Raw genomic sequence first — 13,015 nt, forward strand, 5'->3', positions numbered from 1 at the left:
ATGGAGATTGACTTGATAAATCCATGACAGCCATAGCCACAAATCTCAACACGAAGAGTCCACTCGTTTTCGACCTCTACCTGGTTGAACACCAAGATGTCTTCTCGCTTCAAATTTTGCAATAATTTTGCGTTATTCCCATGCCTTATGCGCTTCTAATGCTGGAATTCTCTGATAACTGCAGCTGCAGTTATCAGAGAATAACTATCAAAACTGCATTGTTGCAGTTTTGATAGTACAGCTTCACTAATAGTGCCTTTTCCTGCAATGTTGTTGGCATTGCTGCTGTAGGCACAACTGCAGGCAAACATCTACAGTATGATTTTGATGAGACTGCTTTGCTTTTATACAGGACAGTAGAGCTGAGTAGTGGCACTGCGGCAATAACTTACGATTATGCAAATAAAGTAAGCTATTTGCATAATCATAACTAAGATAGTTATGCACCACAGTGTCAAATTTTTTAACTAATATTTTTTTCCGAATAAATGGCAAGCACATTCTTTATTGTACCTGTTGTCCAAATTTCTCTTCAGTACAAGCCTTAGAGAACTCACTCCAGAGCCCTCTACATAGGGATACTTTAATTTTAATAACCCTGTATATGTTATTTGTTATTTGGTTTTTAGGAGCATTAGCAACTAAGGCCATATTGCTCATTCCCTGACCTTTCCGCATTCTCCGTATTTGGTGGTGACGGGCTCAAACCCCAGTCTAATCAAGAAGCGCGTGCTATGCACTGCTGCTCCTTCCCACCTGGCTACGGAGGCGCCTAACCCTGTATATGTTTAGCAGTTGCTTTGTCTGTTCAGTAGTTTGGTTTCTCCATGTGAGTATTCTTTTTCTGTCCTATTATTTTTACACTACATATGGACCACTCTTATACAAATCTATTGCACCAGCTGTGTGATCTTTGTATCATTCTTTCGCAGCTTGGATTTGTGTAGCATTCGAAATGTAGTGGTTCCCTGACCATTATAGCCTCATAGACCACTGACAAGATGGGGCATAATGGTCAGTCTTTTCTATTCAATTCGATATTATGGCACGTCCTACTTTTTTCTCTATTTTTACTTAATTTTGGTATTGTTGACTGATTACATTTACATATAGTGTTTTGGAAACTGGTGCTTATCTGGAGGGGGGGGTGCTAAATTTTCCTTTAATTTGGACTCTATTTTCTAAATTATTTAATAATGATTCTCTAACAGTACTCTATTCTTAATTTTGCATGTTAAATTCTTCCCTCTACTGGTTTGCCACACTACTGGAATATTTTCATTTCTTTTTATTGAAACATAATATTACAGTCAAATACACGCACCATGTGATTTTTGCATGTTTGCTACCACTAATTTTTATTTTCACTTAATTTTGCTCTTATTTCTGCGGTCTAATTTTCGATTCATTTGGATTTAATTAGAATTATATATATATATATATATATATACACATTTTCAAAGTGATAAAGTAGCAGTTATGGAATGTAAAAAAGATATTACAGAGTTTCTAAAGGGCATGTCTTGTGGGAGCTCATGCACTTCCATGTCAGAAATGGCATGTCTTGTCAGTAGCTTAAGGCCAACTGTGATTAAGGTGTACAAAGAATAGTGTCAAATCACCTGCTGACAGAACTGTAAAAGATTATGTAAGGTGGATGTGTGTGGTGAGCAAAGGGTGCAGCACACTGTAAGGTTCAACAGCAGGTCACTGGGCAACAGTCGACATTGCAACACAATATGGGAAATGCAAGAACAATATCTCAAATTACAATGGCCACACACTCAAACATATAGGGTTCCAAAGTAGATGATCCAAGAGACACCCTCTCCTTACTACCGATCATCATTGAATTTTGTGGTGTCAACAACATACTGGTTGAACACTGGAGGACTGGAAACGAGTGTGCTGGTCAGATGAGTCCAACTAACTGGTGCAACTTGCCGATGGACACTGTGTGTGGCACAAGTAGTATGAGTTTACGAACCCATTGTGCATTTTGTTTAATTTGAAAGCACAACTCTTGAGTTTGCCCATCATTTTCGTGATTTCTACACAAACAAAAAAAAAAAAAAAATTCCAACATCCCTGACATAAATAACAAAACAAAATTTGTCCTTTTGCGGTGCGACGGAACACAATAATCGATGCAACGCACTAAATCAAACTAAACATTTGGTCCCTTTTTTTTTTGTTTTGAGTAGCAGGTGTGAAGACAGTGGGAGTTGCAAGATAATAGGTACACTAATCTCCCAATGACGACTTATAATGCCGGTTCTTGTCGCTTATTTACGACTTGCAAAATATCTGTTTATATCTATTCTAGTTATTACATGAATTTTATGATTTCTGGTTGATTTTTTTTTTTTTTTTTTTTAATTTGGAGTTTTGAAATGTCCAAGTTAATCCAATCCCGGTAAATCGAGAGTCTGCTGTACTTTATTATTACCATATTTAATGTTGGTAATGTCTTACTGTGTGTTTAATTTATCAATTAAACTTTATTATACGTATGTATTTACAAGAAAATCACGTTATATATGGGGTCAGCAGGTGTTCACTTATATCTGCGGTTTCCACCATCCACGGTAGGTCTTGGAACGGATACGGGGATACCCGTAACCTGCGGATACGGGGGTCTTACTGTATAGACAAATAAAATACGCTATTAAGAAAGCTAGGTTGTTTTGCTCATTGAGCTAATTCCAATAACTGAACTTAACTGCACACCTGAGTAACTGAAATCTGAAGTCTTTCTTCTAATATTTACAGAATTCAAATTCATCTGCAGAAATACTGCAAAGAGTTCTAACTAAAACCTATAAGTTTTTGGTCTGAACTCTAATTTCCTCAGGCAGTTGAACTGAAAGTTGAAAATAAAAATATGCAGAAATTAATTCACTTCAAGAACATCAAAAATGACTACTAATTTTGAAAGTAGTAAATGAAAAACAGTACAGAAAATTTGTATTTTTAAAACATATTTCTTCCCTATATACTCACATTAATAACTTTTTTGTATATTTGAGCTGGACCGCTACATTCCGAATATGGATATTCAGATGTGGCCATTTCTAAAATGCACATTCCAAAAGCATATACATCAACAGATTCATCATAATGTTCTTCATACATTTCTGGAGCCATAAATTCAGGAGTACCTAAGATGTGAATAAAAAAATAATATAAATGCACAAATTTCATTTGTTTATTAAGTCAATACTTTAATTTGTTGTAAATTTAAAATCCTTTTAATTCCTTTTTTTTTTTTGGCCCCAAGATTATTCACAACAAATACAGTAAAAATTAATGCACCTTAATTCATATAGCAAGAAACTTAAAGCTCACATTCATAAATATATTTTAGGGATGAACAGCAATTTATGCCCTTCAACTAGTACGTAGAACAGCGATTCATTTATAGTTATGGCTGTTTATAGAAAACCAACAGGGAGCCATCTGAACATGCCTGCTAGTATCACTGGTGTTATTTTGATATTTTTAAGGCATTTCCAAAACTATCTGTAATTATTAAATACAGCAGAAAGTTGTCACCCATATTTTGAGATCTAGATTTAGAAAAATGTAACTTTTTATTCTAATTTTAATTAATTTTCATCTTATGTTACTTTAACTTTGATTTATTTTTTAATTTGTTTTAACTTTAATTTGCTAGTGGCTTAGTAATACAGTAAATCCTCAATTTAATGGATATAACAGATTTCGGATTTAACGGACTTAATCTTGACCATATTATTTTCTTTAGGTTATACAAAACTTCAGCGTTATTATTAATTAAAAATTAATAATAATTACCTATTTCCATTATTGTTTTGATAATTACCTACTTTTATTTTTATAATCAAATTCAGGAAATTGTAGTCAGGAAATTGTTTTTTATTCTTTCTGAAAACGTATCCAAATAGCTGTTTTCTCAGATTACATAAGAGCAGGCAGTGACTTGCAAGCTGAATGTAACTTGGGACACTAAACTGCAGATCTACCGGCTCGCTTTGTTTCGGTCTCAGTCTGCTTCAAACTATCATGCGGTCAGGTTATATACAGAGTGTTTCTGTGATTTCTGAATTGTGACTTTATTTATTAAATAATTTTGCGATCCTTACAATTTAAAATGACATCAAGTGATAGAGGAGTTAAAAGAAAGCATATTAACTTAAATGTGGCACAGAAATTAGAGCTAATTGAGAAATTAGAACAAGACATCTCAGTAGCACGTGTTTGTGAAATTTATGGCGTAAAAAAACAAACTGTTTCTAATATCCATAAATCGTTGCCAAATTGCAACATTTTATATTTACAACAGAATATTGCATATTCTTTATGTCCCCCCCAGGTTACATTCGATTTAAAGGACTTTTGGCATTAATGGACACCCCTTCTCCCCTATTAGTCCGTTAAATCAAGGGTTTACTGTATTTAATTTCATTGGCTTCATAGAAGATTTTAATAACTAATAAAAATAAATGCACAAGGCATAATATACTACAAACCAAACTTGCAATTTACTAAAGAACTATCAGTGTAAATACACAATACTTCCTTCGTAATAGTAAATTACAGTAATAGTGTGAATGTCATCGATTTAATTGTATCTCATATTGTGACTACCTTCACAACGAGTTACCATGCATTGCACTATCTTGAATAAGTAGTGCTTCACCAATAGAGAGGGCTATTGTTACTTATGCTCAGCAGATACCACCACCCAGATGGCACCATTTCAAGGCTTGTCTTGTTGGCCTATCATTGGTGGGTAGGTACCCTGGTGTTGCAATCTTGCCAACCCAGTCATGAAGTATAACTCCACAATATGAGAGATGCCAAAAGGTGTAGATAGTAATATTACTAATAAAAATAAATGCACAAAGCATAATATACTATGAACCAAACTTGCAATTTACTAAAGAACTATCAGTGTAAATACACAATACTACCTTCACAACAAGGTAACATGTATTGCACTATCTCAAATAAGTAGCACGTCCCCAATGGAGAAGGCTACTGTTACTTGCCCACTAATGATAGGCCAACAATCCTTGAAACGGTGCCATCTGGGTAATGGTATCTACTGAGAATAAGTAACAAAGCTGACAACAAGCATAAAAATGAATAAATAAAGTTTAAGTATTTCAAGCCTGTGTTCCAATTATGCCCTTTTAATAATTATATTAGATCCTCATTTTAAAGTACTGTATTTTGAAATTATTAAAATTATCTTATTAAATCAGTTTTAGATATCTGTTAAAAAAAAAAAAAAAAAAAAAAAAAAAAAACACTACCATATGCAAAAGAAATGCTTAGGGAAAAGTCAAAGGGCCTTCAGAAGAAGAAGGAACACCCCACTTGCATTACTCTTTAAATCACGGAATAACCATAATTATAGGAAATATAAAATTCTTACCAATTACACTTTTTGCAAATGATCTGTTCTTTAATGTTGCCAATCCCAAATCTCCAATTTTAACAGAACCTGTAGTGCCAGTGATAAATATATTATCACATTTCAAATCTCTATGAATTATAGGAGGTGAACGAGAATGAAGAAAATTCAGTCCTTTTAATATCTGACGACACCATGATTTTAAAACCTTAATGTTAATCTTCTTAAACCGCCGAAGATATCTGAGAGAGAAAATAGACAGATTTCAGAAATATAATCAGGAAGATTAGTATATACAAAAAAAGCAGTGAAAAATCACACTTTTTCATAACAAACAAAAACAAGAATCTGCAATGAAAAATATTCTAATCAAATATGCCACTACAACTATGCCCTACATTAATCTATAACTGCAGGCAATTTATCAAATGTTTTTTTAAAATTTATTAAACCAATTTAAACACTAATTGGCTGAAAGAAAATAAAAATATACAGTCTGTGTTACATTCAGAATAAACAGAAGAAAATTTTAGAGATGATTTCTAATTGGCATCATATTTAACTTAACATAAACCATAATAAAGAATGTATTAGTATTAGTAGTGACAAAATGATATAAGAAAGCAAGCTTAGACAGCATCAGCCAAAAAAAAAAAAAAAACTGCCCAAATTATTTTTGGGGAGTTTTGTTTTGGGCAAATTATTTTTGAACAAGTCCATCCCTTTTAATAATTTGTCTAATCCTTCTTTAAATTTATTCAAGATACCCACTCTACAATTTCAGGTGCAAGTTTATTTCCACAATCAATTACACTCTGACATCCTTTTCCAATTTAAATTTATGTTCATATCTCATGATGTCATTAGCATTTAGTTTACTGAACCTATTTTAAAGCTGTTGCATTACTGTACTCCAGTTTTTCTTCGTATGAGTACCCTTTTTGTTATTGTTATTTGGTTGTTTTTTTTTAAGAGCATTAGCAACTAAGGCCATATTGCTCCAGAGATATGCGGTGGTCATGACCTTTCCGCATCCTCCGTATTTGTTGGGCACAGGCTCGAACCCCAGTCTAATTAAGAAGCGTGTGCTACACACTGCTGCTCCTTCTCACCTGGCTACGGAGGCGCCACCCTTTTTGTACCCTTACTTATACCTTGTTGCTCTTTTCTGAACCCCATACAAATAGGTTCACATCCTTCTTAAAATGAAGCCTCCAGACCTATATGCAGTACTCAAGTTGTATAGAAGTATACAATACAGACAGATTACATTTAAATATGCATAAAAGAAAATAATAAATGATCCAATATGCACTTCGTTTATTCAATTCTAATGTGTTCACTAATATTAAAAATTTAATTCAGTGATATTTAAAAAAAAATAGCAAATTTTTTTCATGAGTTCAAGTTTTTTGCTGACACCATAACCAATGAAAATTTTACACTTAATATTCAACTTAAAACATTATGCTGATTCAATGTATCAATTCTGAATAAAGTTAAAATACAATAAAGTAGCTAATTAGAAAAAAAGTAGCACAAAAATCTAGTCCCCCCCTGGAAGGGTATGAAGGGGAAGTCAGTAATATGAACAAGTGAGGTATATTCTCACCAGTAGAAGAGGCAAGAATCAGGGAAATAAAATATAAACCTTAGGGAGTAGCGAAAGGTTGTATCTTGTGCAGTTTACCTTCAGGCAGAGGCTATATATCACTGCAATTAAAATACTCACCAAGGAGGTAATGATTTAATAAAGTATAAAGCAGAAGTTGATCATCATATTTTCAGTGATGGCAAAAATGAGTGACTTGGGGAGGGGAGGGAAGGAGATTTGACAGAAAGAGAGAGAGAAAAAAAAAAAAACTTACTTCCTTGCATAATTTAGATATTCTAATTCTAAAGTTTTTGTATTTTGTGTAACTGTAATGCAGTCTCATAATTAATTCCAGCAGCATCATAAAATAAGAGATAAAATGAAACCTGCAAATGTTTAACAATTTAATTGCAAAAATAATGTATCATCTCTCTTACTCAACTTTTATTAGTAGTCCTGCATTTCTGTACACATATGAATAAAATAAACTAAAATCAAGTGGTACAACACAAAAAACTGGGAGATTACATATGCAGGAATTAATAGAACCTAATAATGTTTAGTCTGAGCACATAAAACAATAAAAAAAAAATTTTAAAAAAGTAATTTTCCAATTTCCAGGTTTCAGTTAAAAATTATAATATTAAAAAAAGAAGAGAATTAATATTAAATAAAACAAAATTTGAATTTAATTAAAAAAATTTAAATAAATTCAGACTTACGTTTTAAGGGTACCTGATGTCATAAGTTCTGTTATTAGTACAAGATATTTGCCTTTAGGCAAATCCATTTCCCAATAATCATAGAACCTAACAATACTAGGATGTTGTAAGCCTTTTAACATTTCAGCTTCTTCTCTAAACCTCTGCCTCTCAGTTTTATTGAGCCTTTCCTATAAAAATAAAAATACATATCTGTAAAAGGTTGAAATGACTACAATTATTCAAATTGCTGCATAATGGATAATACTGCATAAAAGTAATACAGTAAACCCCCGCTATTCACGGGGGTTACGTTCCTGAGAAATGTCGCGAATACCGAAAACGCGAATACTGAGTTATGGCTCCCATAGTAATAAAGGGGTTCCGTTCCAAAGTATGAAATATATAAGAAAAACTAGTCTAAAATTTTGTACCTTCATAATATGACTATGTACATAGACAGTACATAGTGAAATGCAAGCATATGGCATCGAAATGAAAATAAGAAACAATTTAATATTAAATGTAATATTTATTAGAAATTTCAAACAAATCTTCCAAACCGGCGCCTTTGCTAGCTAAAAAACTTATCCCGCCAGTGCTATCACCAGTTTCGCTAAAGTGTTGATAAAGGAGTTTTGCCTTTTCACGAATGATGAGTGAACTTAACGGAATTTTATTTTGAGTTCGGCCTTCTATCCACAGATTTAAATTTTTTTCCATTTTTTCTAATTTAACATCACGAGTTACAGAGCAAATTTTTGAAGCAATTAGCGCGTTTTCACAGACACTACAGCGGATTTTTTCTTCCAATTTCTTGATTGATCGTACCGTTGACTCATTGATTTTATAATGTTTTGCCACTGAGGAGACTTTCACCATTAGAAATTTTGTCTAATAACTCAATTTTATTCGCTAATGTCATCACCTTCTTTGATCTTTTCACATTTCCCTTGTTATTCGTAGCCATATTTTTGTACGGGTTAGAAAGAACTTGTCCACAATAAAGTCACTTTCTTCCATTAACACACTAGAAAAAGTCTGTTTTACATTGCAAAATGGTAGATTTATCACTTTTGTAAGCATATCAATTTATAAATTGATAAATTTATTCAATTTATAGGCATATAAATTAAAAGCAAACGAAGAAACCTTCCATGACAAGCGCATAACACATACTGAACAAGAATTAGCGAGAAACATCTAAGCTCGCGATTTTGTCACCCCCCCCAACACACACACACTGAGCGCTGTTCTGACCAGGAAAGATAATTTTAGCCACGCCTATGTTTTTTTATGGCGGAAAATATTCACAGCGCTTTAAAATTCACATTTTTTTAGTTTCATTTTATATTAAATCAGCAATCATGAATACACGAAATCGCGAATACAGATACCGCGAATAGCGGGGGTTTACTGTACATTTAAATTCGTCAAATAAAATTCCTAATTAAAAAATTCTGCTAACCATATTAACAAAATTCTATTCAAGCTGAAATGGAAAAAATACTTAAAATTAAAAACTGATGACATATTGTCATCACTTTTTAATTTTAAAGCTCTTAGTATGTTGAGACTTTTTGAGACAGGTATTACGTACAAATTTAATACAGTAAACCCTCAATTTAACGGACTAATAGGGGAGAAGGAGGTGTCCGTTAATGCCGAAAGTCTGTTAAATCTAATGCAACCTTGGGGGGGGCTCTTTTTATTGTTGTTAATGTAAAAAAAAAAAAAAAAAAAAAAGCTTTAAAACAAATATACAGAACTGTACAGTATAAAATTATGTTGCAATTCTTTTAATTTACGGATATCAGAAACAGTTTGTTTTTTCACGACGGAAATTTCACAAACGTGCTACTGAGATGCCTTGTTCTAATCTGTGCTGCATTTAAGTTCACATGCTTTCTTTTTAACTCCTCTAACACCTGATGTCATTTTAAATTGTAAAGATTGCAAAATTATTTAATAAATAAAGTCACAATTCAGAAATCACAGAAACACTCTGTATACAACCTGACCGCACAACAGCTTGGGGCAGACTGAGACCGAAACAAAGTGAGTCGGTAGACCTGCAGTTCAGTGTCCCGAGTCACATTCAGCTCACAAGTCGCCACCTGCTCTTATCTGATCTATGTAATCTGGGAAAACAGCTATTTGAACACGTTTTCAGAAAGAATAATCTTAATCTGATTATCAGCAGTGATTATTCATGCATTAATAATTTGCAGAAAAAGGAACCACTGGGTGACAGTGATCACAATGTGCTGATGTGGGAATTACTTAAAGATATAACTACCATCAAGGCTAAAGGGAAGGGCTATTGCTTTTGTAAAGGTGACTACAGGGGTCTCAGACAGTTTTTAAATTCTGTACAGTGGGATCAACTGATGATGTTACCAACGTTGAATTCTAAATGGGAAGCCTTCAGGGACTTAATTTTGAAGGCTACTAGGCTTTTCATTCCAATTAAGAAATACTGTTCAAGGTTTAGGCCTAAATAGATGTCAGATGAACTAATGGGGTTCGCGGCAGAGAAGAAAAATGTATGGGATGCATATAAAGTATCAGGTGACACAGAAGCCTATGGCAGGTATAAACTAGTCTGTCATCAAGTCATAAAGGAGGTTAGGCAGGCGAAGGCAGATTACGAGAAATCCTTGGCACAGGATGCAAAGAAAAACAGCAGAGTTCTTTACTTATGTAAACTCTAGAAGGAAATGGATGAATTAGAGTGGACCACTTAACATAGATGGGTTGACTATTAATGATCATGCTCAGGTAGCTGATAAACTGAATGAGTATTTTGCATCTACATTCACATGAGTTATTCAATGAGGGGGGTGCCAGAAGTTTATCAAACTCTAACAGGGAGCTAAGTGATTTTGTAATAACTGAGAGAAAAGTGGAGGAGAAATTGTTGAAGTTAAACATAAAAAAGGCATATGGGGTGGATGGGATCTATCCAGTTATATTAAAGGAGGCAGCAAAAGAAGTAAGCAAACGTTTAGCCATAATTATGAGAGCTTCCTTGGACTCAAGGGAGGTCCTCAAAACGTATCACCAATTCACAAATGGGGTTCTAAAGGTGACAGAAATAACTATAGACCTGTCAGTTTAACTTGTGTTCCAGGGAAAATAGTGGAATCACTGGTTAAAGAAGCATTGCAGGATCATCTAGACAAGACTGAATTAATAGGTAAGACACAACATGTGTTTGTTAAAGGGAGGTTTTGTCTGACCAATTTGACTGGATACTATGATGTGTTCACAAAGGAACTGAATGCCAAAAATAATTTTGATATCATACACTTGTATTTCATGAAAGCTTTTGATACTGTTGCACATGGAAGACTGCCATACAAATTGGAGAGATATGGCATTAAGGGTAAGTTGCTACAATGGATAAAGGTATGGTTGAGTGGGAGACGACAGAGAGTGGTAATCAATGAACACTGCTCTTCATGGACAAATATTATTAGTGGAGTTCCCCAGGGTTCAGTGTTGGGCCCATTGTTGTTTGTATATTTATCAATGATATTGATGAAGGTATAGAAGGTTTAATGTCCAAGTTTGCAGATGATACAAAGGTTGGCAGGGTTGTTAACATCAGTAAAGTCAGTATGCTACTCCAACTGGATCTAGATAAGTTGGGCAAATGGGCCGAGAAGTGGCAACTGAAATTAGCATTAGCAGAGGCATATGATGCAAGAAAGCAAGCTTATTCAGCATCAGCCAAAAAAAAAAAAAAAAAAAACCCACTCCCATTTCACCCCTCCGTTCGTTCGAAATACCTGTCCAGTTGAGCTTTAAATTTGTTTAGGCTATCAACTTCAACAACAAGTGATGGAAGTCGGTTCCACCAACCAACCACCCGCTGGCCAAAGGCAAATTTCCGCACGTCTATCCTACATCTGTCTTTCCTCAATTTGAATTTATGCCCTCTCAGGTGATTATTCTGAGAAAGATGAAGAATCCCATTGGCATTGAGCATGCTCAAACCATTCAAAGCCTTATACACCTCTATCAGATCACCTCGCCGGTGCCTAGTCTCCAAACTCTGTAATTTGCAAAACTTAAGCCTTTCTTCGTAAGAGCAACCCTTTGTTCCATTTACTAATCTTGTTGCCCTTCTCTGTACCCGTTCCAGCAGCTCTACATCCTTCTTGAAATGAGGCCTCCAGACCTGTATACAGTACTCAAGATGTGGCCTTACCATTGCCTTATACAAGGGAATAATCACCTCCTTATCCCTACTAGAAAAATTCCTGTATATCATTGACAAGACAACATGAGCTACTCTTGCAGCTCGTCTGCACTGCTCAGAGAACTTCATATCTGCCTGCACAATTACCCCCAGGTCCTTTTCATTCTCCACCACTGTCAGTGTAGTACCGCAGAGTTGATACGTTGCTCTGGGGTTACTGTTTCCCATATGCAGCACTTTACATTTGTCGATGTTAAACCTCATTTGCCACCTCTCAGCCCATCTGTTCAACCTTTCCAGATCCTGTTGCAGCAGCATAACGTCAGTATTGTCCTTAACGACCCTGCCAACCTTTGTATCATCTGCAAACTTGGACATTAAACTTGATATCCCATCATCAATATCATTCATAAACACCGAAAACAACAACGGACCCAAAACACCTTGAGGAACTCCACTAATAACATTAGTCCACGTTGAGCAGTGTCCATTGATTACCACTCTCTGTCTTCTGCCACTCAACCATCCCCTTATCCATAGCAGCAATTTGCCTCCAATGCCACACTGCTCCAATTTGTGCAGCAGTCTTCCATGCGCAACAGTATCAAAAGCCTTTCTAAGATCCAAATATATAATATCAAAGTTATTCCCTGCATCCAGTTCTTTTGTGACTACATCATAGTATCCAATCAAATTGGTCAGGCAAGACCTGCCCTTAACAACCCTGCCAACCTTTGTATCATCTGCAAACTTGGACATTAAACTTGATATCCCATCATCAATATCATTCATAAACACCGAAAACAACAACGGACCCAAAACTGAACCTTGAGGAACTCCACTAATAACATTAGTCCACGTTGAGCAGTGTCCATTGATTACCACTCTCTGTCTTCTGCCACTCAACCATCCCCTTATCTATAGCAGCAATTTGCCTCCAATGCCACACTGCTCCATTTGTGCAGCAGTCTTCCATGTGCAACAGTATCAAAAGCCTTTCTAAGATCCAAATATATAATATCAAAGTTATTCCCTGCATCCAGTTCTTTTGTGACTACATCATAGTATCCAATCAAATTGGTCAGGCAAGACCTGCCCTTAACAAAACCATG

At 34.8% G+C, this 13,015-nt stretch overlaps 1 protein-coding gene across 5 annotated transcripts in view; it reads right to left on the reverse strand.

Moving 5' to 3' along the window:
- LOC150088826 (uncharacterized) overlaps window positions 1-13,015 on the reverse strand; it is a 518,204-nt gene that overhangs the window by 280,025 nt on the left and 225,164 nt on the right. For all 5 annotated transcript variants that reach the window (XM_090369685.1, XM_090369682.1, XM_090369683.1 and 2 more), the window contains exons 4-6: window positions 7,718-7,887; window positions 5,423-5,643; window positions 3,004-3,161 (exon numbers count right to left, since the gene is read on the reverse strand). In XM_090369685.1, coding sequence (XP_090225811.1) covers window positions 3,004-3,161; window positions 5,423-5,643; window positions 7,718-7,887 — 549 coding nt within the window. The remainder of the gene's footprint in view (window positions 1-3,003; window positions 3,162-5,422; window positions 5,644-7,717; window positions 7,888-13,015) is intronic.

This window comes from Mastigoproctus giganteus, chromosome 3 (genome assembly GCF_048544385.1).
Source record: "Mastigoproctus giganteus isolate SK-2022 chromosome 3, ASM4854438v1, whole genome shotgun sequence".
NCBI lineage: Eukaryota > Metazoa > Arthropoda > Arachnida > Uropygi > Thelyphonidae > Mastigoproctus > Mastigoproctus giganteus.